General features: G+C 41.2%; 4 protein-coding genes across 4 annotated transcripts; 2 read left to right on the forward strand and 2 right to left on the reverse strand.

The window, feature by feature from the left end:
• Nucleotides 1-198: 198 nt before the first annotated feature.
• pogza (pogo transposable element derived with ZNF domain a) lies at nucleotides 199-10331 on the forward strand. The gene is made up of 19 exons (XM_077008876.1): nucleotides 199-349; nucleotides 976-1090; nucleotides 1200-1328; nucleotides 2177-2274; nucleotides 2569-2653; nucleotides 3051-3269; nucleotides 3382-3618; nucleotides 3943-4031; nucleotides 4459-4826; nucleotides 4958-5112; nucleotides 5331-5431; nucleotides 5573-5719; nucleotides 5941-6075; nucleotides 6162-6400; nucleotides 6770-6910; nucleotides 7066-7125; nucleotides 7216-7328; nucleotides 7507-7531; nucleotides 8051-10331. The coding sequence occupies exons 2-19, from the start codon at nucleotides 988-990 to the stop codon at nucleotides 9687-9689; spliced, it is 4083 nt and encodes a 1360-aa protein (XP_076864991.1). The 5' UTR covers nucleotides 199-349; nucleotides 976-987; the 3' UTR covers nucleotides 9690-10331.
• Nucleotides 10332-10697: 366 nt separating this feature from the next.
• psmb4 (proteasome 20S subunit beta 4) lies at nucleotides 10698-13253 on the reverse strand. Its single transcript, XM_077008880.1, has 7 exons — nucleotides 13082-13253; nucleotides 12031-12237; nucleotides 11688-11834; nucleotides 11505-11586; nucleotides 11261-11377; nucleotides 11077-11165; nucleotides 10698-10844 (listed from the first exon to the last, which is right to left on the reverse strand). The coding sequence occupies exons 1-7, from the start codon at nucleotides 13225-13227 to the stop codon at nucleotides 10832-10834; spliced, it is 801 nt and encodes a 266-aa protein (XP_076864995.1). The 5' UTR covers nucleotides 13228-13253; the 3' UTR covers nucleotides 10698-10831.
• A 4768-nt stretch (nucleotides 13254-18021) lies between these two features.
• Nucleotides 18022-22291, forward strand: LOC143516937 (solute carrier family 22 member 13). The gene is given in 7 exon segments (XM_077008887.1): nucleotides 18022-18211; nucleotides 18474-18642; nucleotides 18937-19051; nucleotides 19514-19617; nucleotides 20616-20623; nucleotides 20626-20826; nucleotides 20929-22291. Coding segments are annotated over 6 exon segments (702 nt in total). The 5' UTR covers nucleotides 18022-18211; nucleotides 18474-18538; the 3' UTR covers nucleotides 21099-22291.
• Nucleotides 22292-22466: 175 nt separating this feature from the next.
• LOC143516935 (digestive cysteine proteinase 2) lies at nucleotides 22467-26611 on the reverse strand. Its single transcript, XM_077008881.1, has 11 exons — nucleotides 26436-26611; nucleotides 26149-26214; nucleotides 25964-26056; nucleotides 25536-25708; nucleotides 25178-25427; nucleotides 24888-25083; nucleotides 24590-24780; nucleotides 24399-24490; nucleotides 24085-24246; nucleotides 23631-23820; nucleotides 22467-23523 (listed from the first exon to the last, which is right to left on the reverse strand). The coding sequence occupies exons 1-11, from the start codon at nucleotides 26476-26478 to the stop codon at nucleotides 23336-23338; spliced, it is 1644 nt and encodes a 547-aa protein (XP_076864996.1). The 5' UTR covers nucleotides 26479-26611; the 3' UTR covers nucleotides 22467-23335.
• Nucleotides 26612-26712: the final 101 nt, after the last annotated feature.

The raw sequence follows: 26712 nt of genomic DNA on the forward strand, positions 1-26712 counted from the left end.
AACTTTACATGTTAACGGTATAGCAGAAAGTACAATGTACAGTACACTTTACAGTACACTTTACATTCCATTCCAGTAATTTACACCTTTTTAAAAAGAGATTGGAACATGAGCGATTGGCCCGCCCCGATTCCAAAGATCGTAGCCAATCAGCGTGCGGCCAAGAGGTGAGGGAAATGACGTTGTGAGTTGTTCAGCCTACCACCGCGATCGGCTTGGAGAAGGAAAAACGACCTGCAGAGTTTCGTACACATTGTTTTTCTTCTGATCGCAAAGCCCGCGAAGAAATAAAAGTTACGCGCGGAATACGGTGTTATATTTCGGGTTGCACGCTTTAATAGCGAATGAGGTAAGATGTTTGTTATTTGACTTGCTCGAAGCAGTAAACCATGAGCGTTTTTGGAAGTTTTTTTGTAACTCATGTAGCTAGCCAGGGTAATATGCTAAGGCTAGCCACAGCAGCTAGCACAGTTGTGGGAGGGTCCGTGGGAGCCCACGTGAGACCGGCCAGTGAGGTGAGCAGCACACGTTCAGCTGTGGGAGGGTCCGTGGGGAGCCCACGTGAAACCGGCCAGTGCGTTTTTAGTCGCACACGTTCAGCTTGTGGGAGTTTCTGGTGGATGGCGAGTTTGTGTGGATGTTGGGTGTGCAGTAGAAATGTTGAATTGACACGAAACTATCTGTTTCTGTACTAGTGTTTCGCCGTTTGCGTTGTTTGACTACAGAGAAAGCGTTTTTGTAATATTTTACGTATTTAACTATTTTAAGTATTTATACAGGTTTCATCCGAGTGTTCTCAACTAATGTTTTGAACGGTTTTGCTGCTGTATGTAGTGTAATGTGAATTTGGTACTGCATTTAAATAATATCCAATGTAGTTTATGGGATACACGTCGATGTCTCTCACACACCCGTCAGAGACCATCTACACCATATTTCCGCTTATTTATATTGTTTGTGGATGATCTGTTATAGACTTTATGGAACATGGCTGAATCGGAACTTTACATGCAGTGTGAGGAGGAGGAACTAGCGCCGTGTCAAAATAACATAGATGAGGCTAATCAAATAGTAAACATAAATAATGCAGGTAAGCGACAAAAAGTTCTATTGGTATTTTAAGCTGTGTGTTATTAATGTTTTATACCATAGATTTAAAGAAAGTACTAAGAATTGAATGAAAACCTTTATCTTCTCAGCGCAAAATGGGCATGAAGTAGTCTCAGCGGTGCCTCCTGATGGGGCTACTGTAGTGTCTCCGTCTATTTCCTCAGCCCCAACTCTTGCCATGACTGGTATTAAGACAACAGTTTTGCCAATTGCTCCTGGTATGTTTCCATAAATGCGTAGCTGAAATGAGGAGTGAATGAAATGTCAGGTTTGTCTGAGCTCAAAAAACAGAGTCTTGGTCGTCTTGATCATCTTCACAAATTTTTTAGTGATATATATATAGAAATATATTTTTTTAATAGACAGATTATCTCGTCTCTGCCTGTGACCCCCAATACAATTTATTCATATAGTGCCCCTGTTTGTCTTATTAATCTTAATTCATGTCAGGCATATGTACTTTACTCTATGACAGTTTAAACTTTGTGTGACTGCACAAACAACACAAGCAAATGTACATTATTTCTCTGCTTTTCCAGGAAATTAATTCCACTATTGATGCTGCTATAGTTACATGTTTTTATTCAAAGATCTCTAAATTAAGAAGAGCTCAGGTGATCTCTAAACAACTCATGTAAAGAGACTAGAGCAGGGCACCCTATTTGACCGATATATTGTTTAACTGTTTGCAGGAACATGCACTAATTTCAGTTGTTTTTATTAGTCATTTACTATTTGGCAAACATGAGCTTCTCCTGAATCTGAAATGATGCACACAACCTAACTTTAAGGCAATATTGTGAGAATTTTAAGAAAAAAACACAAACATGTTCATACATGAGGCCAAATGTTTTTTTAAAGCAAACATTTGGAGTGGTGGCTCTTCAAATATATAATTGAATCCTTAGATAATTGTTGTTTGCTTTAACTTTGTTAACTTTTACTAATATTACAATTATAATTTGCTGATATAATGTATGCTTACAGGCCTTGTTGTTATTTGAACTTAACAAACTAGCTGTTCTCAACTCTGAAATGCTGACTGAGGAGTTTTTCTTCTTCTAAGCTTCTTCTGTTCCCAAGGCACTTTTGCCCAGTGTTCTGCAGCCTATTCAGATAGCTGCTGGTGGCACCACTGGACAGCCGGTCTACATCGCCTCACAGGTGTGTCCACTCTGACTTGCACATGACAAACCTGTGGTCTTTTCTTCTCTCCTTGTACCATGACCTCCTCATTTTAACTTGGAATAATACCTCAATGTTTAAGCACTATTCCTATTTGTATAGAAAATGAAAATTATAATATGCTGTTTCCACACATTTTGAACTCTACATGAAAATGTTTTCTTCCTCCTTTGAAAGCACTGAATGTGACATTTTCATTTCCACTCGTTAAAGCTATTGTTGGATTCAGACTGTGCTTCTCATTTGATGTATTTATTTCATCTTTGCTTCCAGGCCCCTTCAGGCAGCACTCAAAGCGTTGTAAGCCAAATAGGTTACATCCTCCCTACTGGCCAAGCTGTCACATTTTTAACTCCCGGTACAGGTTCCTCTTAATTCATGTTTCTCAAATTCTCTAGCTAGTAGATATTGCACTTACATACTTCTGATGAATATGTATTTTCCAGGTTACAAAAATAATGCAAAGAATATGACTAATTTTTCTTTCAATACATCCCCTGGAGACACACGGCCAAAACAGGTTTTTGGTTTGTTGTAACTCCTCATATACATGGGGAAGATAACCGGGCCCAACTCCTTCTACACTGGGCCAAGATAATAGGGCCTCCAGAACCCCTGATTACTGGGCCTTGGTGTGTAGCAAAGTAATTAAGTGGACTCTCTGGGTTTCATGGAAATTAGCTTGAAAACTCCAGCTTCATCATCTGCTTTGCCTTTGGTCACATGCTGGCTAAGTTGTCATATCTCTACTTCAGCCCAGACTGGCCAGTTCATCACCCAACAGCTTCCTGCACCATCAGCCGTACCACGAGCGGTGCCCCCAGGAAACTTCACCGCAGTCCAGATCCCAGTCACTCTCACAATCCGTGGTCCCTCTGGTGTACAGAGCATCGCCGCTGTAGCCACTTCTAGGATGACCGGTCTGGGTGTCACATCTTCCAACCTACATCCCCTCTCCTCTCCGGCTATCTCTGGTATTAGTGCCATGGAATATAGCAGTGCATGGTTTATCTTATTGTTAAGTATTGGTTTATGTATTTTGTCTTCTTATATTTACCTCCATTAATTCATTTGATCTTTCCACAGGCACTACAGTGAGATTTACTACCCCTGCACCTTCGGTGCCATCATTTGCTGGTCAAGGGGGGAGTCCACCGCTGCAGCCTGCAAAGGTGGTCCCGGCCCCCGTCCTGGCCCCTGTTCTGGCCCCTGTCCCAGTCCTAGCTCCAGCTCCAGCCCCAATGTCCACCAAGGCTCCCTGTGTTCTGGCACCAAAGCCCCAAGCCCACACCTCCACTCCTAGTACTTCTGCTATCACCAAAGGTCAGCCATTATCACCTTTTAACATGGCCAGTGCTAATGTCCCAGATTTTATTTTTTTTGTATCTTGTCTTATGTATCATATTACCTAGAGAAACTAATGTACATGTGAGGGATTTATGTCAGTGCTTCTCAACCCAGTCCTCAGGGCCCACTTGACAGTTCCACAGCTTTGCTCTGTCCAAGTTCCCAGGACATTAGGTTAGAGCAAAAACGTGGAACCGTCTGGTTGTCCTCAAGGACTGAGCTGAGAATCATTGCTACTGGTGTACTCTTGTCAATTACTGATGTAAGAGATTATATATAATCTGTCTGCATATTTTACAGTATTTCGAAGTGTGTCCAGACTGCCACAGTCATGCATGACCTGTGGCACCTCTTATAAATCTGTGCAGTCTCTCCGTGGCTATGTGTGTGTAAGTTCTCCTCCACTACTCTATCCAAGTCACGTATGAATAATACACAGTGGTTCAGAATCATTCTGCCAGTGATCATACTATGCTAGAAAATGACATAGGCTTGCAAGTATTTTTTTGCCTACCGCTCATACTAAAATTGTAATTAATAACCACACTCCATGTGCCACAAACATAAGTGTTTGCATTGTAGGAAATACAGAGACTGTGAATTGACTGGTATTTGTGGAAATATTGAGCACGAGAAATCAGTCAGTGCACTTGCAGACATGATTGGAGATCTCATGTAATGACTAGTGCCTTGTTTCACCGTTGGGCTCTTCAGTGAACATGGTGTTTTGAAACACTACTACTCAGCTGTAGTGTTGGTGGACAGTCTGCCATGTGATTTGGATGATGGATTTTGTTTGTTTGTGGCCCATTACAGCAATGCAGTCCAGAACTGATTAAGAGCATCCAGGCCCTGTCCGTCCATCCCCCCAAGAAGAAGGCCAAACGAGCCAGCGTGTCTGTCCACACCAGTCCCTCCTCACAATCGTCCTCGCCGTCCAGCAGCGGTAGACATCTTGCTGCCTCCCCACCCCTCCCACTGAAGCACATCACCACATCTGAGATCCTGGAAGGAGCTCCCAGCCCAGGCACCGGGGACTACGACCAGCATGGCAAGCTCATCATCTTGGTGGAAGACTTCTACTACGGGAAAGACCCTGGGCAGCCTGTCGTCACAGAAACCAGCCAGGCACCGGTGATGATGAAATGTCATCTCTGCGACAAGAAGCTAAAGAACAACATCAAGTAAGCCTGAATTCACAGAGGTGTGCAGAGGGACTTTAAGGGTTGAGTTTTTAACTAAAGTTTTGAAGTGCGTCCTTGCTTTAGTTGGTGGTCTGCTTGGCAAGCGGTGTCCCAGCATTCTCTCTCCGCAGGCTGATGAACCACATGAAGCACCACATGGACATGGAGAGGCAGAGGGTGGATGTCGACTGCCACATTGTGTGCCAGCACTGCTTCCGCACCTTTGGCACACCCTTTACCCTGCAGTGCCACCTGGAGACTGTCCACAGCCAAGTAGAGTCCACTGGTAAGCCCCTCCCACATGCCACTTTAGGCATCTGGTGTCTGTGATAAACGTGGACACGTGGACTAAATCATTGTCCCTTATGATCCGTCTGCTGAAGAACCACAGAGCCACTCAGACGCTGGGCGAGGAGTAATGAAAGGGTTTGTGAAAGGCGCTATATAGATTGAACATGATAGTAAATAAATAATATTAAAGGGTTGTTATTTCTTTTTCTGCAGTGGTCTGTAAGATCTGTGAGTTGTCCTATGAAAACGAGCCACTCTTTCTGAATCATATGAAAAACATACACAAGCCTGGTGAAATGCCTTACAAATGTCAGGTAATTCCCACGCGTCTGCCTGGACGGCCCTTGTGGTGAAGTACACACACTGCTTTAAAATGTATTTTTCTTTTTGTCTCAGTCATTTTATAAAAATATTTTTGTAAAATGACTAACTAAATTAATTTTATGTTTCTTTAGGTTTGTAATTTCCGGTCCTCTTTCTACCACGATGTTGTCCTTCACTTCCGAGAGATTCATAAGAACACAAACAACCTCCTGTGTCCCTATTGCCTCAAAGTATTTAAGTCCTGCAACAGTTACCAGATGCACTACAGCAAGCATCAGGTAAGCAACAGAGCTACAGTCTGAGTACTGAAGACCGTATTACAGAGGTTTCTTCCACTTTATACATTTCACATTACTTCCTCTTGACGTCACTGAAAGAGTTATGTTGATGCTACTTCCCATGTCTAGTGATTTGACATCTAAAATTATGAGAATTGCAAGTTACATAAATGTATTTCAAGCACATCTGCAGTCCTGTTCATTTCTGTTCACGTGTCCAGAAAAAATCAGTGTTGCATTGTGACAAGTGCCGGCTTCAGTTCCTCTTCGCAAAGGACAGGGCTGATCATAAGGCCATATATCATCAGACGCACCTCAGGCCCACACAACTGATTGGGCTTAAGCCAGGCACCAGGGTGAGCTTGAAAACCTTCATTCATGTAATAACCTCAGCAATTCAGCGAATATTTGGCAGTAAACATTTACATGGTTTATCTATCAGGTAACCATCCGGGCCTATTCAGTGAGTAAGACAGATGACAACATGGGCTTTAAAGGCTCAAGCAACATCTCTCAAAGTCCTCCTGGGAAGGAGGTCCCAGCAGCCCCCGTAACCTCAACAGCCCCAGTGTCTGTGTCTTCAGTTCCTGCACCTCCTAGTCCCATCCAGAAAATCGCCCCTCCAAAGAGAAAGCCTGTTGAGAGCATGTTGGAACTCCTGTCCAAATTTCAAAGCCAGTGGTGAGTATTCAGTCTCAATTAAAGGAGCAAGATGTCATTTTTAACACCAAGAAACAATATTTATTTATTAGTTTTTTATGTGTTTCTGTACATTAGAAAACACATGAGAATCGATTTGATGTCAAATCTCTTAAAGATCCGTGTCATAATTTCATAATGTGAAGAAGAATAATTGAGAAAGGATTTCTTGCTCCTTTAAAACTACCATTCATTATCAAACCATGAACCTGCAAATTAGATTTGAAGTTTGGGACCTTGAGACCTCACTTAAAATGTTCCTGCAAAGACCATGAGCACTTCTTGTAGAAACCGTCCTGTCTGAGACTGTCCTGTCCACTGAACTGCATAACCTCTTTCTTCTCTTTCCAGTGAACCATTAAAAAAACAGCTGTGCATGGAATGCAACTTCGAAATTCCAGATTTCTCAAGACACTTCCCCACTTTTGTGCACTGCTCCTTGTGCCACTACAGCACCTGCTGCTCAAGGGCGTACGCCAACCACATGATTAGGTGAGTGTCTGAGAGGTGCCCAGGTGCGGCTCGAAGAGAGAAAGAGAGTAGGGAATCCAGAGATTTGTAGTTTATGTTCAGAAAGTAAAAATTTTCTCTGTGTTTTTAGAAAAACAGAAAAAAGTCTTGCTAACATGTTTTGTATCCATTGGCAGCAATCATGTGGCTCGCAAAAGCACCACTAAATACCTGAACTTGTACAAGCCCTGTCCAAAGTAAGAGAGTTCAGCTTTCCCTTTTCTCCAGTTTACTGGCATCAGGAAGGAGAGTGGAGGTGATCTTGTGGATTGTTTTTTCGTTTGCAGGATGGGTCAGCTAAGCTGCTGTTCGTGTGATTACACCACTCAAGTTGGGGACCGGATGGCCAAGCATCTAGTTGATCATCCTGGACAATGTGTTAGCCATTTCAAGTTCAGTGGTGAGATGCTGTATTTTACATATACAGTCCCATTGGCTTTTCTCCCACAGGAGAGTGGCTTGAACGTATGTGAGGGGTTTGGGTGAGGGGCTGAAATATAAGCATCTCATATTTAATAGAATGTAAGTATGCAGTGATCTGTTTTACGTTTTTCTGAAATATTTCTTGTCTTTTTCAGAGGGATTTTCTCGAGGCTATAAAAGGTAAATTGATTACACTTTATTTGCTAAACAATGAAGAAAATTTAATTGGAAGAATTGTTTGTTTAGAAATTGAATTGTAGGGAAGTTTTTTATTTTGTTTGCTTATTTATTGGTAGAATAGTTTTATACTTGTTTTCCTCCTAGCAGTTTTAGCATGCTTTGCTAGTTTGTAGATTTGTGAAATGCTGCTTTACTGTTAGCTGGTATAGAACCTGCTGAGACTGCTGAAACCACATACCTTTGGTTCTGATGTCAGTGAGGTATACCACAGAACGCAGAAGGATGACCTGCTAAGGCTTTCCAACACAAATGTCAGTTAAAAACAGATAAGGTTAAAACATTTGATAAGCTTCCACCATTTGTCAGAGCATACTTAAAACTTGTGCTTTTGTTTTTTCCATAGCAAGGATTTTCATTTCCGTTCCAATAATAGGTTCTCTTAGGTAATTGGTTATTCTAATAAAAATGTGGAATGTGTACCTTTGTATCTCACTTTATCAAATACTGTTTATTCTATAGATTTGTCTTCATACCAACTGACCTGATTAGAGGTGGTCATGGGCTCAATACCGGAACCTTCATGCCTCTACAAGTACTGCAGATATGTCGGAGTTCACTTCCTCACCCTACTAAGACATCCATCCATCCCAACCTCCCTGTTAGCTCGGTCCACACTCCATCAATTCCTGTTCAAACGCAGCCTGTAGATCAAAGCACCATCCCTGATGAGAACTGTGGGACGGAGCCAAAGGATTCAACGCTACAGAACAGGGAGCTTTCCGCTGAGCGAGAAGACACTGCTGCAGAACACCTTACTTTATCCCAGCTCAAGATTGTACTCTTCGCCCTGTGCTTTGGTGTTCCTCAGGCAGCCAACCACTTTGACACCCAGCCAAGAGAAGTTCAGTGCTTGTTACTCAAACGTCAGCGTCAGCTTGGCCCTCCAAAAAGCAGAGAAGGTTTGATCCCCCGAGCAAGCGACCGGCTGGCCGAGTGGGTGTTGTGTCAGCGTGAGCAGCAGCTACCTGTAGACGAATGCAACCTTTTCTCCAAAGCTTCCGAGTTCATGAGCACTGATGGTGGACCAGGCATCTCTCACCAGTGGGCGGTGGATTTCCTGCTGCGCCATGACCTGGGCATGCAAGCTTTGGCCACGTCCAGGCGCCTGCTACCCCATAAAGCCCAGGAGCGTGTGCAGTCTTTTACTCAATTTATAAAATATCAGGTCTCTTCACAAAGCTTTGGTATGTCTGCCATTGGTGCCATGGACGAGCTCTCCATTTTCATAGACATGGAGCAGCTTGATCCAGCCTCAGCCGATTCCTCTTCCATGATGTCTGCTTTTAAGTTGGTTGGAGAAACAGGTCCGCTTATGGATGTTGTATTTGCGGCCTTGGCTAATGGCACCATGCTTCCTACCATGGTCTTCCTCAGAGGTGAGCCGCTCAGCCCAGATGCGCCATCCCTGCCCGACATCATTGTCTTGGAGGCAAAGCCGGACGGATTTTCCGATGAAGAAAGACTCCAACTGTGGCTTGATAAGGTCTGGCGTCTGCATGTGGACCCCAGCTCTGGAGGGAAGGGATTGCTAGTTATGGACACCTACCGCGGACACATAACTAATGACTTCCTGGCATCACTCAACAGTGCTAACACTCTTCCAGGCATAGTGCCTCGTGCATGCACTTCTCGCCTTCAGCCTCTTGAGTCCTGCATTGGCCCAGTGTTGCGAGAGTTCCTGCAAGCTCGCTGGAGCCAACATGTGACCGAAGCACCACAAGACCTGATTGGTGCTGAGCCTGCTGACCTGGCCCTGTTGCTCTCGGCGTGGCTCATTGAGATGCTGGACGTCTTGGCGGCTAAGCCGGAACTCGTTCAGAGGTCCTTCGAACAGGCGTTGAACACTAATGCAGAGGTGGCGCCCACGGGGCTGTCCGAGTTGGTGCGTCTTTTAACAGAGGCCCTCATCGTCACCGCACTTCAGGAGCGGGAAGCGGAGGAAGCAGAAGCTAGACAGAAAGGCCGTCCTCCTGAGATGACTTCCCCAGCCTCCCTGCCCTCCCCTCCAACCAATCCGCAGGCTTTGAAAAAGATCTTCGAGAAAGATAGTGACCTCGAATCCTTCCATGGCTTTGAAGATGCTGAAATGGACAGCTGATTTGATTAAAATGTCACGCAATGACTTTGTTGCTCCAAGTAGGTCAGTTTTATGACGTGCTTTTCAAACTTTTTTATACAGAGCATTGTTTTTGAACATTTGTTCTTGACTAATGTAATTATCAAGTCATGACTTACTCTGATTTCATATTCTTCTGCAGTCAGTGCCATAGATGGATTTTTTTTTTTGCATAACTGCATGTTAGTCTGTATTTCACAGTGCACTGTGCAAGCTTTGCCCATGATTTTGTTTAGATTTTTACAAATTGCCAGTGCTGGAGTTGCATTTATCGGAGTTTATAGGTATTGTTATAGACATTTACGCTATTGAAAATGTAATCCTTACAATATATCTTCCAAGTAATGCCTAAACATCCTGAGATCCTTAATTAGCATATTTCTTAAGGGCACTTGTAGCCCTGTGTCTGCTGTTTGACTACTGATCTGTTTTAGTCTTTTTTTATTTTTCCTTTGTCCTGTTAGTATATTACTGTTTACATATTTCAGGAAAATGAACACTAATTATGCTGGTAATCTGCATCAGTTTACAAATTTCAAACAGCCCCCCCATTCCAACAGTCTTACAAATGATCTACTGTATTTAAAGCTGTTTATAATAAAAGGGCTTTATTATAATAAACCATCTTAAGTTCTTTAGTATTTTGTATGGGTGTTAGAAAGCATAGGTACAGCTTTTAATTCCAATCAGAACATTTGTTTTATAAAATGTTCTTCATACATGCAGGAGTGACAGCTTTCTTCACTTGATAGTTCATGATACTTAATGATGACACATGGCATACTATAGACTTTTTATAGTATATATTTACCATTCAACAATCCAGTCCTCGACCCATCCAGTTCGTTTATTTAACCTCTTGCCAGACAAGCAGGGCTGTGACTCATGTACTGACTGTTCATTAGGGACATGATTCATGATCTGGCATATAACAATTTTAAAAACTAAGCTACAGTAATAAATGTACACAAACAAGACACACCCCAACAACACTTTTTAGAGTTTTTATTTAATTTTTTTAAACAAAAGTCAATAAATGGTTATACTAACTGTAGTCCCAAGAAAGCAGTTTTCTAATGATGCAAAGAATCTACTGATGAAAACCAAATGTGCAGGGTGAGCCTTCATTCAAATCCACTGTAACAAGAATAAAAACAATCAGCAATCATTTAATCAATTACATAATCGCCATTTTGCAAAGTCATTTACAAAAAGGGAAATATTTCCAGCTGTTATCAGCAGAAAACAGCCAGATCTCATTTGAGCTATCATTTTACAGTTTTACTAATGAAATAACAGGCAAAAAAACCTGTCAAAGTACCAAACATTTTCCAATGTGGTAGATGTAGATTACATAATTGCAACCTACCTGACCATATTGGCAATGTCCCAATTTGTTTCTGAAGACAGTGGACCAAGAATTTCAACTCCTTCCTCTGTCACAATGGCAATCTCATGCTGAATTAACAGAAAGCATTTTAATAAACATACCATGTTCATGAAAGACATACAGATGACTCCATGTACATGTGAAGATCAGGAGTAGTTCTTACTCTGTTGTAGGAACGAGCATCCCGGTAATACAGCACTTTCAGGCATCGCTCTATCAATGCTCGTGCCTCATCTTTGGTAATTTCTACCTTGTTTTCCACCACCTCCCTCATCAAGGGCTAAAATTAAAATCCAGTGCACTCCATGAGTATTAATGGATAAGCAACGCAATAAAAAGCTCTCATATAATCCCTAAACCAAAGATGTTCTATATATTATATAATACAGTGTAATCTTTATAATTACCTGAGCCAAATAGGCACCAAATCCTGTTGCTACTGTTGGGGCTTCATAAGCAACTCCAAGCTTGTCAACAAAGCCAAGGAAGCTAAAAGATAAAGAAGCAATTGTGGAAAAAAAACTGTTTTGTCATCCCTAAAAATATGAATGACCATGTTATTTACTACAAATATTTTCAAACTAGCCTACCTTTCGCCATTGTAGAATCCACCAATAACTACAGTGTTCCACAGTGGATTCATTCTGCTGCGGCGGTTGTACATGATGCGTGTAAGCCAGGAGTGAATGGCTTTGGGGCTGTAGCTGTGGCCATCTCCAAGGAGCTCCTCATCAATCCTGAACCAAAAAAAAACAAGTACAAATCCCAAATCATCTCCATTTGTCTGTGTAGCAGCATAGACACATTGCGGTACTTCTACACCTCTAAAACATCCAACTGATAGAAGATTCGACCTACTAATAGATAGACCTCTAAGATTTAAACCAAGAAGAATTATACCATTACTAATTGTATAGACGCTTAAGTACTTACACCATTTGTTCAATGGTCTGCTTGAGGTACTGGTAGTCTGCGTAGTCCCCTGAAGCGCCCAGGACGGTGTTGTCGTTGACCTTCATGAGGCGGGAGATGTTGCGGAAGCGCGCCAGGGAGCCGTACGAGCCCAGCATGTCGGCAGCGATCATCACGCCGCCTGTGAACTTCACCCCGAGCACCGACGTCCCCGTCACCATGGGGTTCCTGGGGAAGGGAGCGAAAGTGTTCAGGTCACAACATGCTGCCGGACACGGCCACGAATAGATGACGGGTAGTCATCACGTATCGTTAAATCATCAGCAAAGAACCGAAAGTGAAATCGAGTGATGATACAGGCGTTAGTTATTACCAATAATATTGCTGGTGGTGGTGGGGGGGGGGGGTCTGAAAGCCGACTCGCTATTATTTATACGCCTAATAACTTTAAACACATTTACTACTGCCAAGCTGATATACGTCCATTTTTTAGAGATGCGACAAGGAATTAGTATTAAGACAAGCTAACCTAGCAAGACATTCATTTCCTACCAAGCCTGCTAATAAACTATCTAAACAGCAGAGCCATTAACTGGTGTGGCCGATGTTATAAATAATGACGCTATTAGCCATCACGACGCCAAACAGAATAAACTGTGACATATTTAACTAACCAACTAGTTCAACCTCCCTCACCGAGTAGCGAGCTAGATGACACAGCCGAAACAAAAAGACACCCGCTATTAGCATTAGCCAAAACTGATGATGTTTTAGCAACAACAAGGTTAGCTAGCTGGGGGGGATAATAACGCTAACGTTGGCCAGTTAAATCCTGACACAGCTTAAATGTTCCTTTAAAAATCACACAGGTGACCAGTTGGGCAAGTGTCCTGAACACCTGGTTAGTCAGGTACCTCAGACACTGAATGAGCTACACCTCCACCATGATGATGCAGCACTGTTAGCCAGCTGGCTACGCAAACTGAAACTATCACATAGCTATGCGGCTAGCTACGTAAATTGGGTACCAATCAATCGTTTAAATGTACAAAATATCAACTTCAGAGCTTACAGTGTGCGCCTCGTAGGTCCACATCCAGGAGCTGTACTATTACCGGTACCTGGAAACGAATAAAATTGACCAGGTTTTGGTCCATTTTCCCAAAAATTTAACTTCAGTCCACTCGGCTCCATGTTGAACGCTGGCGGATATGACATCACTATAGTGAACGCCGCTTCCGTTCTGTGGGTTACTTCCCTTTGGCGTTGTCGTGCTGTATATGTTGTGACCAACCACTCTGGCTAAATAAAAAAGCATATATATGCTGTATAAAAAGTATAATTTAAACTGGCAGATGTTACTTCGTTTGGAAACGTTGCGGTTTACCTCAGGAAGTTTCCCTTAGATAAATGGAAATTTACCCTAAGAGACACCCTTTTGGGAAAAGCTTGGAGTTATGCTAATGTAGAAACTACAAGGGGATGTAATTTAATTAAAAGTTAAATTAATAAGAATGTACAAATACATAAAGAATATAAAGAAACTGCATTAACTATAAATGCAGGTGGGTCGTAGCTAAAAATATAAGATAGGCTATGCCTATGTCTTTTAAAGTTAACTCTTTTTAGGGTTTTAAAGGGCACTTTCTAATAGACCTCTGTAACCAAGAGTAGACTACCATAATGTAGTATTCCTTCTTATTATTTTACTTTTTAATATAACACACAATAGATCAGTGACAGTAAAACAATTGGATAGAATTTATATAGCAATAACATTCCACAAGATATACTTTGTCTGTTTTCTAGACTGGCGCATCAAACATTAGTGCTTCACTTAATGAAAAATCAATCCTTCAGTCATAAAGAAAAACTATTAACAATAAACCAAGAATCCAATACGTACAGTATCTACATGTCAAATTTTAACATAAAATACATTAGCAGGTCCTTAAGGAACTGGAAATGAGGACTGTTAGGGATCCATGTGATCTCATCCATGAAACACTGAAGTGGTGTTGATTTCTTATATAGGATGTTGGGTAATTATTTCTAATCTTATTTTATTTAAAATGAAATAAAAAAAAAATGTCCTAGATTTCAACGCCATCAGAGTGAAGGTGAGAGCACATGCCACAGTTCAAACATAAAGACCTGTTCCAGGAATATATATAGTCCAAATTACAAGCTACTTTACAATTTTGCCAAGAATGAGGATGGTACTGGCGACCTGCCCATGGTTTACCCTGCCTTTGCCCAGAGATGGTGGGATTGGCTCCAGCCCCTCTGTGACCCCGACTATGGATGGATGGATGAGGATGCGGTTAGGCTACTGCAGCCTACTAGCCTACTACTACTACCACTACTACTACTACTACTACTACTACTACTACTAGTACTACCACTACTAGTTTAGAGTTTAGTTTAGAGTTTATTTCTGTTTTTAGAGAAACATGTACATATATGTCTAAATATATATATAAACACATATGTACACAAATGCATTTACATTAAAAAAGAAAGAAAAATAATGTAAAATAATCATATTTAATAAATAATAATGGTTATAATGGTAATGATAACAATAACCGTATAAGCATTAGCTTATATTGACTACCCTTTTTAATCAAATATATATATATATATTTCCAATTATGTTATTAATAATACATGTTGCTAATCTACAGAACAATCATACATTACTATTAAAAATCAAAAATCAATATCAAATTATACGTATATAAAAATATTTCTCTTTATTATATCTATCTAATATCTATTACCTTATTTTTAAGCATGTTTTAAAATTTGATAAGTGAACTGTACATTCTTATGTCCTTGTCACAACTGTTCCACAAGTTTACACCTTTAACAGATATACATCTACTTTTTGCATTAGTTCTTACTCTTATTTTTTAAACATACCTGTTCCCCTAAGTTCATATGTAGTCACTTTAGTTTCAAACAATTTCTGAATATTAGTCAGAAGCATATTTTTTGTGCTTTGTACAGTATCATTGCTGTATGAAGGTCAACTAAGTCACTGAATTTTAAAGTTTTTAAATTAATAAATAGTTTATTTGTTGATTCATGATCATTTGATCGGTTTATAATTCTTATAGCTTTCTTCTGTAACATGAATATTGGTTTAGTCTTGGTTTTATATGTGTTTCCCCATATCTCCACACAGGAGGTCCTGAATGGGATTTTGAAAGAACAATATAGCAAATATAGTGATAATTGATTTAAAATATCTTTAGTTTTATGTAATATTGCAATAGATTTAGCCTATTACCTAGGATGTATTCTGTGATCAGAAGCAAAGCACTTTGTAAGCCGCTCTGGATAAGAGCGTCTGCTAAATGCCGAAAATGTAAATTTAGCCATTTGTGTTTTTACATAGTTCATGTGTTGTTTCTAGCATAATTTGTGATTGATTATGACACCTAGAAATTTGTTTTCATAGACCCTCTCTATTTCAACATCATTACTCCTAATTTTAATATTACTCTTGATTTGTCTATTGCCAAATACTATAAAATTTGTTTTACTCAAATTCAGTAAATTGTCTGAACAAATTCAGACAATTTGGTCATATCAAACCATTTTTTAAACTCTTAATTGCCATTCCACTGTATTCAGAAGTTGTTCTAAACTTTGTCCAGAGCAATATAAATTGGTATCATCCGCAAATAAGACACAGTTCATCAATTCAGATACTTTACAGATGTAATTTATGTACAATATAGGCCTGTGTTGAAAATTTTTTCCGATTCAGAATCGATTCGCATATGATGATCTGATAATCGATTCGTACGTCCAAAGATCGATTTTTTGTGAACTTTTACCCCCGCCTCGTCACTGAATTCACGCAGGCGTGCTCGGTCTAACTAACTGTAAAACAACATGGCGTCGGACAGTGACGGTAACGACGATAGTCAAATCGGCAATCTAAAAACAGAAGGACAGTTTATCCAGTGTCAGTGACTATTTACAGTTAGTCCATGTCACTGACAGTTTACCCAGTGTTTTTACAGTTTTAAAAAGTTAAAAATGCTCTTGTAACGTTGGGCGCAAGGCGATGGACGAGACAGAATCCTTTGCACTTTCCAAATCGTTATGTTTATTACATTTACCGAAGCGCAGACAGCGCACATAAAACACGTTTACATAGAACATGTGTGACTCAAACAACGACGAGCACTGGACGCTGCGCGAACGCACATTAAGTAGACAAACCACACGTGATGACGAGACGAGCCACAGGTGAGGATTATCACAAGACGCACCCGCACCCACGGAGATACACAGACGCAGACGAGTAGACCCAGACAACGTTAACACACGCCCAACAGGGAGGGGTCGTGAGAGTTCTGTTCTTATAATCTCACTTTAAAGAAAAATACACGTTTACATTTTATACTTTCAGTTTATTAAGTGTGAGCACTTTTAAAATAAAAATGCATTTGGTAGCAACAGCTTTTGGGTGACTTCTTAATTATTTCAATCATAATAATAATGCACTGGTTAGTGTCCCAGTAGGAGTCCACTGTTGCAGATATAGACACCTCAAAGATGTCCTCTGTTTATTGTCCTGGATTACCTTTCTTGAAGGTAGATTTATGATTACCCTTTTCACCAGCCATCAGTAACTACCAGTAACTATTTGCTGATTAATATTGATATAATACTAGTTTTAACATGTTGCTTCTGTACATAGTCAGCAAACAGCTCAAATAAATACATTTTTAATAACACTAAACCCCGAATTGGATCGAATTGGATCGAATCGATTAAATCGGATTAAATCGAAATAAATCGATTCTTAATCTTCAGAATCTTCAGATTCTTGGAATTTGAATCGATACCCAGCCCTAGTACAATATAAACAATTTTGATCCTAGTACTGATCCTTGCGGAACCCCACATGTGATCTTCAATAGATCAGATTGAATATTGTTTAGTTGTACATATTGATGTCTATCTTCTAGGTAACGTTTGAGCCATGAATATGCTAGTCCTCTAATCCCATATCTCTCCAGTTTATTCATGAGTAAGTTATGATCTATAGTGTCAAAAGCCTTCTTTAGGTCTAACAGTATACTCCCTATTATCTATTGCAGTGGAAATCTTCTCTACCAGTTGCATCACTGCCATCAATGTGGACCTATTTGCTCTAAATCCGTATTGATTATCACTTAGTAATCTGTGTTTATTTATAAAATTATCAAGTCTGTCTACAAATAGTTTTTTTTAATCTTTGAGAACTGAGGGAGCAGAGAAACAGGTCTATAGTTGGAGAGCTTGTGTCTGTCTCCATTTTTATATAGGAATGAGTTTAAGTGTTTTCATTTTATTGGGAAAAATACCTGTCTTAAAAGATTGGTTGCAAATATGTGTAATTGGTTTTACTGTGTATTCTATAGTATTTTTTTTTATCAATGACATATCAATTTCAGTCCAATCAGTGGATTTTTTGGTTTCAACTTTATTTACAATATCCAACATTTTCCTTTCCTTTCCTCAGTTCCCCTAACAAAGATGGAATGAGAGTTTTTTTCTTCACCTATTTCTTCTGTATTTCCTGGTTTCTCAATTGCTTTTGCTAAAATGGGCCCAACATTCACAAAATAATGATGAAATTCATTTACAATTTCTTTTGTTTTATTTATACTTGCCTTGTCCTCTTTTAAAATGTAGTCTATATTGTCTTCTCTTCCTCGTCCATTTTTAATAATGCTGTTTAGAACACTCCAAGCCTGTTGAGTGTTGCTCCTGTACCTTTCTAAGTTTCTGGTAATGTTCCTTCTTGCTAAATCTCATCACACTAATTAATTATTATATATTTTATATTTAATCTCCTCTTCTTTTGTTCTTAATTTAAAAAAAATTCTTATAGAGTAAATTTTTCTTTCTACATGTGTTAGCAATCCCCTTCATAATCCAAGGTTTATTTGCATTTTTAGTCCTTTGTGTTAGTACTTTTAATGGACAGTTTTTTTCATATAACATAATGAATGTAGACAAAAATGCCTGATATGCTTTCTTTGGATAATGATTTGCATATACCTCTGTCCAGTTTTGTTGCATTTTAAGGGCAGTGATAGCTTTTGGAGTTCTGTGTCTTTTCACTTTATTAATACTTGGCCTGTGTTTATTTTGTAGCCTACATCAAAGAAGTTTTGAAAAACTGCAAAAACCGGTAGGTTTATGAGCAGTCCTACTAGTACAGATATGTTTCAGTCTGGATGCTCCGATTGCTCAACCTGGATATTAGAGTTTTTTGTGTCACTCTCAATGACAGTATCTTATTATACAGTATCTTGCTTTTATCTATAAACTCCTCCCCAGCACTAGATCTTTTGTTGCCTTTTAACATGCTGTATAATAAAAATGGCTTGTCTTGACTCAGCTATTTTCAGTCCCTTCTGCCTTTACAAGCCTTCTCAACCACCACTCCATAGGCACAGAATGGACGTCCACGAAAAGATGCCTGCTGGCTTGAATCTTCACTGATTATTTCTTTGGGATGAGCTACATGCTGCTAGCAGGCCTTGCTTATCTCATTTGGGACTGGAGAAAGCTGCAGCTCACCTTCTCAGCACCAGGGTTCTTCTTTAGTTTCTACATCTGGTGAGACACTCGTCTCCCCCACACTGATACATCATGTCATGGTGGTCAAGTAGACGCATAGCTGGCATTGTACTATGAATGAATTCATGAACTTGTGACAACTCAACATCTTCATACTCGAATCAATGTCTTTCACAGAGCCATCGCTGAGTCGCCGTAACTTGGCAATGTATTTGTCTCTTTGGCATTTAAGTGTCATTAAATGTTTAACCCCATATCACTCACTTTCTGTTCACTCTTACCCTATTACTCATGATTGTTCAGATCTTTGGATCGTCTCACCCTCTGTTTTAGGGTCCTTCCTCATTCGGCCCGCTGGCTACTGGTAAACAATAGAAAAGAGGAGGCTTTTGTTCTTCTTTGTAGAGCAGCTTCAGTCAATGGTCGCTCCTTCCTGGCCACAGCAGAGGTATAATGGCCTCAGTGCCACCCTTCCTCTCCCTTATTTAAAAATGTGCAGTACTCCTAGAAAAAAACTGCATTGACTCAATAGCACTACTAATTATCACCACGACAACAGGCACCACCCCCTCTAGGCAGCCATCCAATTGAGGCAATCATTGTTCAGGAGTTTCCCTGAAAGATACTAAAGCTAGCAGTCCACATTTCCAGGGCAACAAGGGAACAACTCTCACGTCATCAGGGAATGGGCGTCCACATAATGTGATGTGTTATAATGTTTGTCCCAGCTGTGTTTATTGTAGTTTACTGACAGTCCTCTAAAGTAAATGTCAAGTTATTGTAATTTTAATACATTAGTTAATAGTTATTATGCTATATTTGTACCAGGCTACTAGTTTGTAATTTAGTGATATTTAATCAAGGTACTAGGAGATGGCCTGATTTGTCTGTCAGCTTTGTGTTGTTGTAGATTGACAGGTGTGAGGAAACACGGGGGTGGAGTCAGCACTCTGCCACAGATCTCGTTCGTGCTCCCCAGATGAGGAAGAGAAGCCTCATCCTGTTCTACATCTGGTGAGCTGAGAACAGTGGCACACTTCTTAATCCCAGTTCCAGTGTTCTGATGAACACGATCGTTATGATCTAATAACGATCATTACGATCGTTATGTTCTAATAAACTACACATTTTTGTGTTGTAAATGACAAAGCACTTTTGTAAGTGACTTTGGATAAGAGCGCCTGTAAAATGCCGAAAACGAAATGTGATGGGGTTTTCTCTATTTTAACATACTTTATTTGGCCCATTGGGTAATTACATCAAAGACATGCTCAAGAGTGAGACAAATGACCAGTTGAATAACTACTGTAGTAGTATTGTAGCCTGCTACCACTCTGCAATTGCTACATTTTAAATGTATTAACACCACCACTAAACTTACCCGCCCTAATGGATCAGCTACTATCAGCCTTCCATCCTCATGTGTCACTGCAGGAGTTGTCTCTTGTTGGAGAAACCAACAATGTGTGTGTGTGTGTGTGTGTGTGTGTGTGTGTGTGTGTGTGTATAAAGTTCTAAGAGTGTAGATCAGTCCTTTTTTTATTTGAATTTCCTAATTTCATTGCTGTCATAGCAACAACTGGCTATGCAAACAGATGACATATATAAAATCTTAATTAGTATTAAAATGCCTCGCCACTGGAAATTACATCCTTAAACCTGATGGTCTAAAGGTGTTCAACAAACCCGATCAGCAAATCTTCTTTTGGTTTATCCAATATAAAGCTGATTACATCTCTAATGCAATAGACGGCTCCTGCTGTGGTGCAGGAGGCTGAATGGGTGATGGCAATCCTTTTGTTCTAGATCTTTTAGTGGCTGTGTTAATAAATTTACATGTAGCACATCTAGATCAGGTGCAGGCCACAGTACCAGAGTTGAAATCTGATTGGTCATTAATGTGTGTTTAATGTGTCATCTATAAGAGATTAGTGGAGGATTCTTAAAATGTGGTCTCTGCATCATCTTGGAAGATTCTGAAATGTTTGATGTATCTTCATGTCTTTCTGTAGGTTTGTTAACATTTGGGGGACTATGGTCTGTCCCTGGGTGTATCAGATCTGAGTACAGACCTTTATCTGACTCAGTTCCTGTTTGGGCTGGTGGAGATCCCAGTCAGATTGCTGGTTATGCTGGTCCTGCCCTGTAGTCGTCGGATTCCACAGTGCGGTTTCCTGGCCATTGGGGGCGGGGCCTGCCTCCTAATGCTTGCTGTCCCACCAGGTAACCAGACACTTGTGTCCTGTTAACCTCTCTCAGGAAGAGACCTTTTCATTGCTTGCTTGCTTGTTTCTTTAAAGAGTGCATTTTCTCTCACTCTCTCAGATAATTGTAATGCATGGACTGCCCTGGCAAAGACTGGGAAATTTGGGATCACAGCGTCTTTTTCTGCCATCTATGTCTTTTCAGCTGAGCTGTTTCCAACAGTGATTAGGTCATTAGTCCAAAACATTATTGACAAAATGACAGTAAAGCAGTTTTATGCAGACTATTAAAGCCACACTCCCTTCAGCTCTCCACATGTGCAAAACGAAATTACTGTTTATATTCCAAAAAACAGCTCAGAAGTCCTCAAAATGCAATTACAGTATTACAGTTGACAAAACAACTTATATATACTGCAGGCTAGTTGTTAGCCAAGACACAGCTCTCATTCTCATTGTTCATAGCTCATCTTACATAAATGACACAAAGAACATTTTCCTTTCTGGCTCTTTCTGGAGTTAGCTAGCTACATTCATTCGTTGGGTTCTGTGTAAATTTGCTAATGGACATTAGAGAAACCTTCGAAATATCACCAGAAGGGGTGAGTTCCTGCAGCCATACTAAAAAGTAGTTTATTATTTGATAAGTTCCACTCATGGATACAAATGCATAACCAAGAATATGTAAAGTATATAAATATTAAACCTAGATGAGAGAGCCATTAATGTTTTTTCTCCACCACAGACAGGCAGGCATTGGGGTGTCCTCTGTGTTTGCACAAATTGGAGTTTTAGCTCCACTAATAAATCTGTGGTAATATTTGGCTCATCCACCCTGCTTGGTGCAGTTCTCACTTTGCTTCTGCCTGAGACTTCCAATCAACCGCTACTAAACACCATCAAAGATACAGAGAGGTAGGCAGATAACACATAACTGAACTGGACTGTACTTACAACTTATAATGCACACATACATATATATAAATGCACTACATACAGCACATGTGGATGGCCTTTTCTCTGTAGGAATACTGCCCAGACAGATGATGGTGATTACCCTGGAGGTTTGGTGCAGTCACTGAGCAACATAAGGAGACAGGAACTCCAGTTCTTTACTCTGTAGACACATATGTCGCATGCTTCTTTAGGTTTTAGATCAATAAGTGTCACATTTGATATATCTGAAAAATGTTGGAATGTTTTGAAAGATATTTTTGTAGTTTTGACACTTCCTTTCACTACTCTTCACAGAAGAGGCCTGTTGCCCTATTCTGAGGTTTGTGTCTGAGCTCTACAGTCTGGGCGTTCTGTCTCTGAGGTGATTATTTACTACAGCCCTGTGTTCTGATTGAAGGCTTCACTCACTGAAGGCTCACTACTCAGCAGTGTAACCAAGAGCACCAAGTAGTGCACATAACAGTCCTGTAAGGGTGGCTTCATAATAACTGTCCTTTAAGGCACTGAATGCCATATTGCAGCTAAGACTACATTCAAAGGATCCTTAAACTCTTCATTTATTCCTCTAGAATGTTGTCGGGTTGTTTCTTGTTTTGAAACAAGAGTATAAATAAAATCCATACCTAGAGTGCATGTTTGAGAAACTTGGGTTTCCCCCCCTCTCGTAATTGCATCAGTAAAAACAAATGTAGCCTGTTTCTTCTGTTGTACGCATCACATTTTATTCATGTTTGGACCGATGTGGGAGAACTGGTTAAGGACTGAGCTCTAAACCCCAGCACCCCATTTACATTACATGCACCATACATCAATCTGATTCCTGCATTTTAGTCCCTCATTGCAGTACGGCTCACCATAAACGGTTAATTATATATTTCACATTTACATCCTCCATTTCAGCACTTGCAGTATATTAAAAAATGTGCAATATGTCCCTCACTGAAGAAAGAGCAAAATAATTCAACCCCAGCCCAGTTCACCCAGATCCCCAAGAAAGGGGAGGGAAAAAAAAAAAAAAAAAAAAAAAAAAAACCACTCAAAGCAGCTTTCAGGCCCTGGGTTCAAGTACACAGTCGCACGGTCTAAGAAGCCACACATGCTAGTCCCCATCACTGAAAACATTGTGGCTCTAGATTCCTTTTCAACATTTAGGAATTAAAGTAAAAATCTATATAAAAGTGTGCAAGAAACATGGCTTATTGGTAATCTAAAGTATTTATTTATTTAAAAAAAAATAATGCCCCCCCCCCCCCAAAAAAAAACAGCATTCAATATCATTCACAAGAGACTAGACTAGATCTGTATAACAAATGTATTGCAGATGTACACATCGCAATCAGGATGTGTGACAATGTTGGATTGGTGTGCGACAGGCTTTAAAGTAAAATAGATTGAGAGGAAATTATGTACACAGAGTTGAGAGCCTTTGATTCAGCAGAACACTCCGTGAACATCTCAAGCAGCTAGAACCCATTGTCACACTTCATCGCTGCAGAGCAGAACTTTGTGACGTCCTGTGCATCCAGCTCCAGGTACAAGTGTCCATGTGCACACATTTGCAATGTCATGCATTAGGCCAGCGTAACATACGTAGCTGCAGTTGCCACACCACAGTTATTGTCCTTCATAGACATGAGCACATAGCCGTCATTGCCCCAGTAGGTGGACCAGGAGTTCTTCACCAGCCAATAAGTCTGGCCGTCCAGTGTTCCATAACCTACTGCCAGCACAGCATGGTCCAAGTCATCCGTTCCATTCTCTACATCACAGAAACGGGGACAGAAGTGGTCATGCAAGCATCAATGTGGCAATGAATGCACTAAAGCATCTCCTAAGTGTAAACGTGGGGGGAGGATGGAGACTCACTGCAGGCGGGTTCGTAATACACTCCGTTGCTGTAGAAGGTGAAGGAGCGGTGAGCAGCGTCGATGCCCACGGCGATGGGGCCCTGTTTGAACAACGCAACCTTCAGCGCCTCCACGTCGCCACTGGTCACGTTGGTGTAGCTCTTCACCCGGGCGACCATAAGAGACTCATTATAGTGACACAGGCCATTCTAAGAGAAAAGATAACAATTAAAGGTAAACATACATGTTCCAGTAGGGGGGAGCTAATCAGAGGGACGTGGGCACTAATCACTTCACTTTACATTTCTAGCATCAGTCAGGTGCCCCCCCCCCCAAAAAAGTGAGGTGCACAAGGTGAATACAGGAACAACTTCAGATGTTCCCACTGACCCCCACAAAACACGCATACCGTTACACAGACAAATACTGACGAATGGTTGCTGGGGTACCAGGACACCAGGATGGGTTCTCACCATTCCTGTATATGCTCCATAGGTCTCTGCAGTCGAGATGCCACCATGTTTCATGATCCACTCATACGCTCTCCACTCCTCTCCTCCATCACATCCGTTGTTGCCAAAGCCCCATGTACAGTCCACCAGCATCTGTTGAGACAGCCTGACCTGCTCCCCTGTCTGAGACAATGAAATTATTAAAATGTATTACATTTGTATAAAGTACAGAACCTACACCATGTTCACCATCAGTAAAATCAAGTTGGAACTTGGAATTATTTGCAACCCTTTCTTTAGTGGTACCTGAACAAGTGTGGATTGCACATGTGTACCTTTAAAAACAACGCTCCCTCCAGGGAACCTGTGGTGGCAAAGCTCCAGCAAGACCCACACACAGCCTGATCCTTAACCGGGGTTACAGCACCTACACACACCCCCCAGCATGTTATCTACATCTGAATTACACAATCAAAAGACATGGTCGCAAAGCCATGCGGTACAGACCCACGCAAACTAAACCCACCATACAGTCTCCAGTCCAGGGTGTCGGGTGGAGTGACTGAGAGCAGCTCCGTGGGGAAGGCCTGGGCATTGTTAGGAGTCTTCCTGCCTTTCCCTCCCCTCATCACCGCCAGCTCCCCCTGGGTGCGATCGGCCAAGTGGTTCACAGAGAGAGAGAAAGGGAGCCCGGCCCTGTTCATGGAGTGAACGTACCTGCGGAAAGACGAGGAAGAGCGCCATTACCTACACGGTCTTGGATCCTGGGGTTAAGTTCATCTCCCTGTCTGGTGCTTGTTCTGAGAACTTATACAGTTCCTTACCGGAGGTTGTGAACAAAGCAGTGCTCTCGCTCCTCATGCTCCAGGTCATTCTCATAGGACCTCTCATACGTTTCTTTAAAGTGACCAAACAAGCGATGGGCGTGGCCAACAGGAGACGTATGAATCAGGTCTTGAATGGGATTGGCCAATAGCCGGTGCTCCACCCCTGGACCAGGAAATGGGCCACAGCTCATACCTAGTAAGAAAACAGACCAATTAGATATTCATACATGGCGTGTGAATGTCTAGGAGAGATCATACGTAAAGTGTGCTTGTGCAGGCGTAGACACCTTCTGGTAGACGGAAGTCTTCAGGGTCAGTGTGAGGTTTGAAGTCACTATAGTCAATGAGGTATTTGTCATAATGGGAGCCGAGCAGTGTGTTGTAGCCCATCATCTCATAATGATGGGGCGTGGCAAAGGCTGCCTGCCCGTCTGTGTGTGCCACCCATAGACGATAAGTGTTCTTTTTGTGTCCGATAATCGTTACATACTTCCACACCTCACACAAGACACCTGCGTAGTACTCTATCTGCTCAAACTGTGTACACACAAAAGAAGGATTTGTTAAGTTTTTTTCCCCCTAAACACTTTGATTTACAGTCTTTGTTGCACAATTGGCTTGGATTTAAACTTTGTCAAAGCTCACCTGAAAGCCCTGGGTGTTGGGCAACGCTGGCTGAGGTACAACTGGATCATCCATGGTGCCATTGACCTGGAAGCATTTCATGGCATTGAATTCTGTCTCTGTGGTAACTGGTGTGATCTTGTAGCTCATCCCCCGAGTCACAGAGGCACCGAGTTGAAAAGTAGAGACCATGCCTGGCAAGGGTTTGCCACAGGGGAGAAGTTACACATACACCAATTAGTATACTTCTGCATTAAGGACAATTCATTCAAAATAAATGGTTAGTGTAACCACTGCTCTAGCATCACAGTGATCACAATTCACACACAAGGAAGTTCAATACTTACTTCCTGCAGTAAAGCAGGAAGAGAAAAAAAAAGATCTAGGGGTCAGAAGAAATGTAAGTGTTGCCCACGTGCAGATCTTAGCGTGACCTGGTCACTACTCACCATGATAGTAATCGATTCTGCTTCTATTCCCATGTAGGTCATACCAGGCTTCGAATGGTTCCTTGATTTCAGCATAGGGCAACGAAATCACGCCTTCAAAACAGCAGCATGGTGATTCGTGAGAAATAACTAAACACTTCTAAAGCTTAAAAGGATGGGGAGTCCGGAGTAAAACAGCCGCATACCTTTTACATGATACATTTTGCCGAAATCAGGAATCGTCCTTCCTACAAGCGGCGTGGCCTCCAACACTACACACACACACACAGACAGAGACAGAGAGATATAGGTATAATTACTGTTTTTCAAGTACAGCCCATCGAGCAGCTTACGCTTACGTGTAGACCAGAATAAATGAATATGCAGTAAAAAAAATAATCGATAACGGGCCACACTGAGCATTTAGCTGTCGTGTAGTGTTGCTCACTAAGACGTACACACATTCTCACACACTTTCATACAGAAGCCTTACCTGAGACACAGAAGACCAACACGGCTACCGCTAGAAAAGACATCGCGGGGAAACGTCGGAGACCTATTACCAACACACCACAGCATAAAGACGGTCTAAAGTGTGGAGATTGACCTCACCAGCCGAGACACTGGCCTATAACAAAGTTCCAGTCAAAAACACGTGGGCGTGATAGTCATATGACTTAGGTAAGTGGAGCTCACGTGACTAGTTCAACTGTTTGTGTCAGCAATAAAAGACGCTTTTGCAGCAACAACAAGAACAATTGCACATACAG

Source organism: Brachyhypopomus gauderio, chromosome 6 (assembly GCF_052324685.1).
Source record: "Brachyhypopomus gauderio isolate BG-103 chromosome 6, BGAUD_0.2, whole genome shotgun sequence".
NCBI classification, from domain to species: domain Eukaryota; kingdom Metazoa; phylum Chordata; class Actinopteri; order Gymnotiformes; family Hypopomidae; genus Brachyhypopomus; species Brachyhypopomus gauderio.

Excerpts from the sequence above, each read along its gene's own strand:
- pogza (XM_077008876.1), top strand. The coding sequence starts at position 988 with ATGGCTGAATCGGAACTTTACATGCAGTGTGAGGAGGAGGAACTAGCG. Across the intron at positions 1,091-1,199 it reads AGTAAACATAAATAATGCAG|CGCAAAATGGGCATGAAGTA; the intron begins GTAAGCGACAAA and ends TTATCTTCTCAG. Across the intron at positions 7,126-7,215 it reads TTGTACAAGCCCTGTCCAAA|GATGGGTCAGCTAAGCTGCT; the intron begins GTAAGAGAGTTC and ends TTTCGTTTGCAG.
- psmb4 (XM_077008880.1), bottom strand. The coding sequence starts at position 13,227 with ATGTCATATCCGCCAGCGTTCAACATGGAGCCGAGTGGACTGAAGTTA. Across the intron at positions 12,238-13,081 it reads GGACCTACGAGGCGCACACT|GAACCCCATGGTGACGGGGA; the intron begins GTAAGCTCTGAA and ends TCCCTTCCCCAG. Across the intron at positions 11,835-12,030 it reads CAGACCATTGAACAAATGGT|GATTGATGAGGAGCTCCTTG; the intron begins GTAAGTACTTAA and ends TTTTTGGTTCAG.
- LOC143516935 (XM_077008881.1), bottom strand. The coding sequence starts at position 26,478 with ATGTCTTTTCTAGCGGTAGCCGTGTTGGTCTTCTGTGTCTCAG. Across the intron at positions 26,057-26,148 it reads CAAAATGTATCATGTAAAAG|GCGTGATTTCGTTGCCCTAT; the intron begins GTATGCGGCTGT and ends GCTGTTTTGAAG. Across the intron at positions 23,524-23,630 it reads GTATTACGAACCCGCCTGCA|AGAATGGAACGGATGACTTG; the intron begins GTGAGTCTCCAT and ends TCTGTGATGTAG.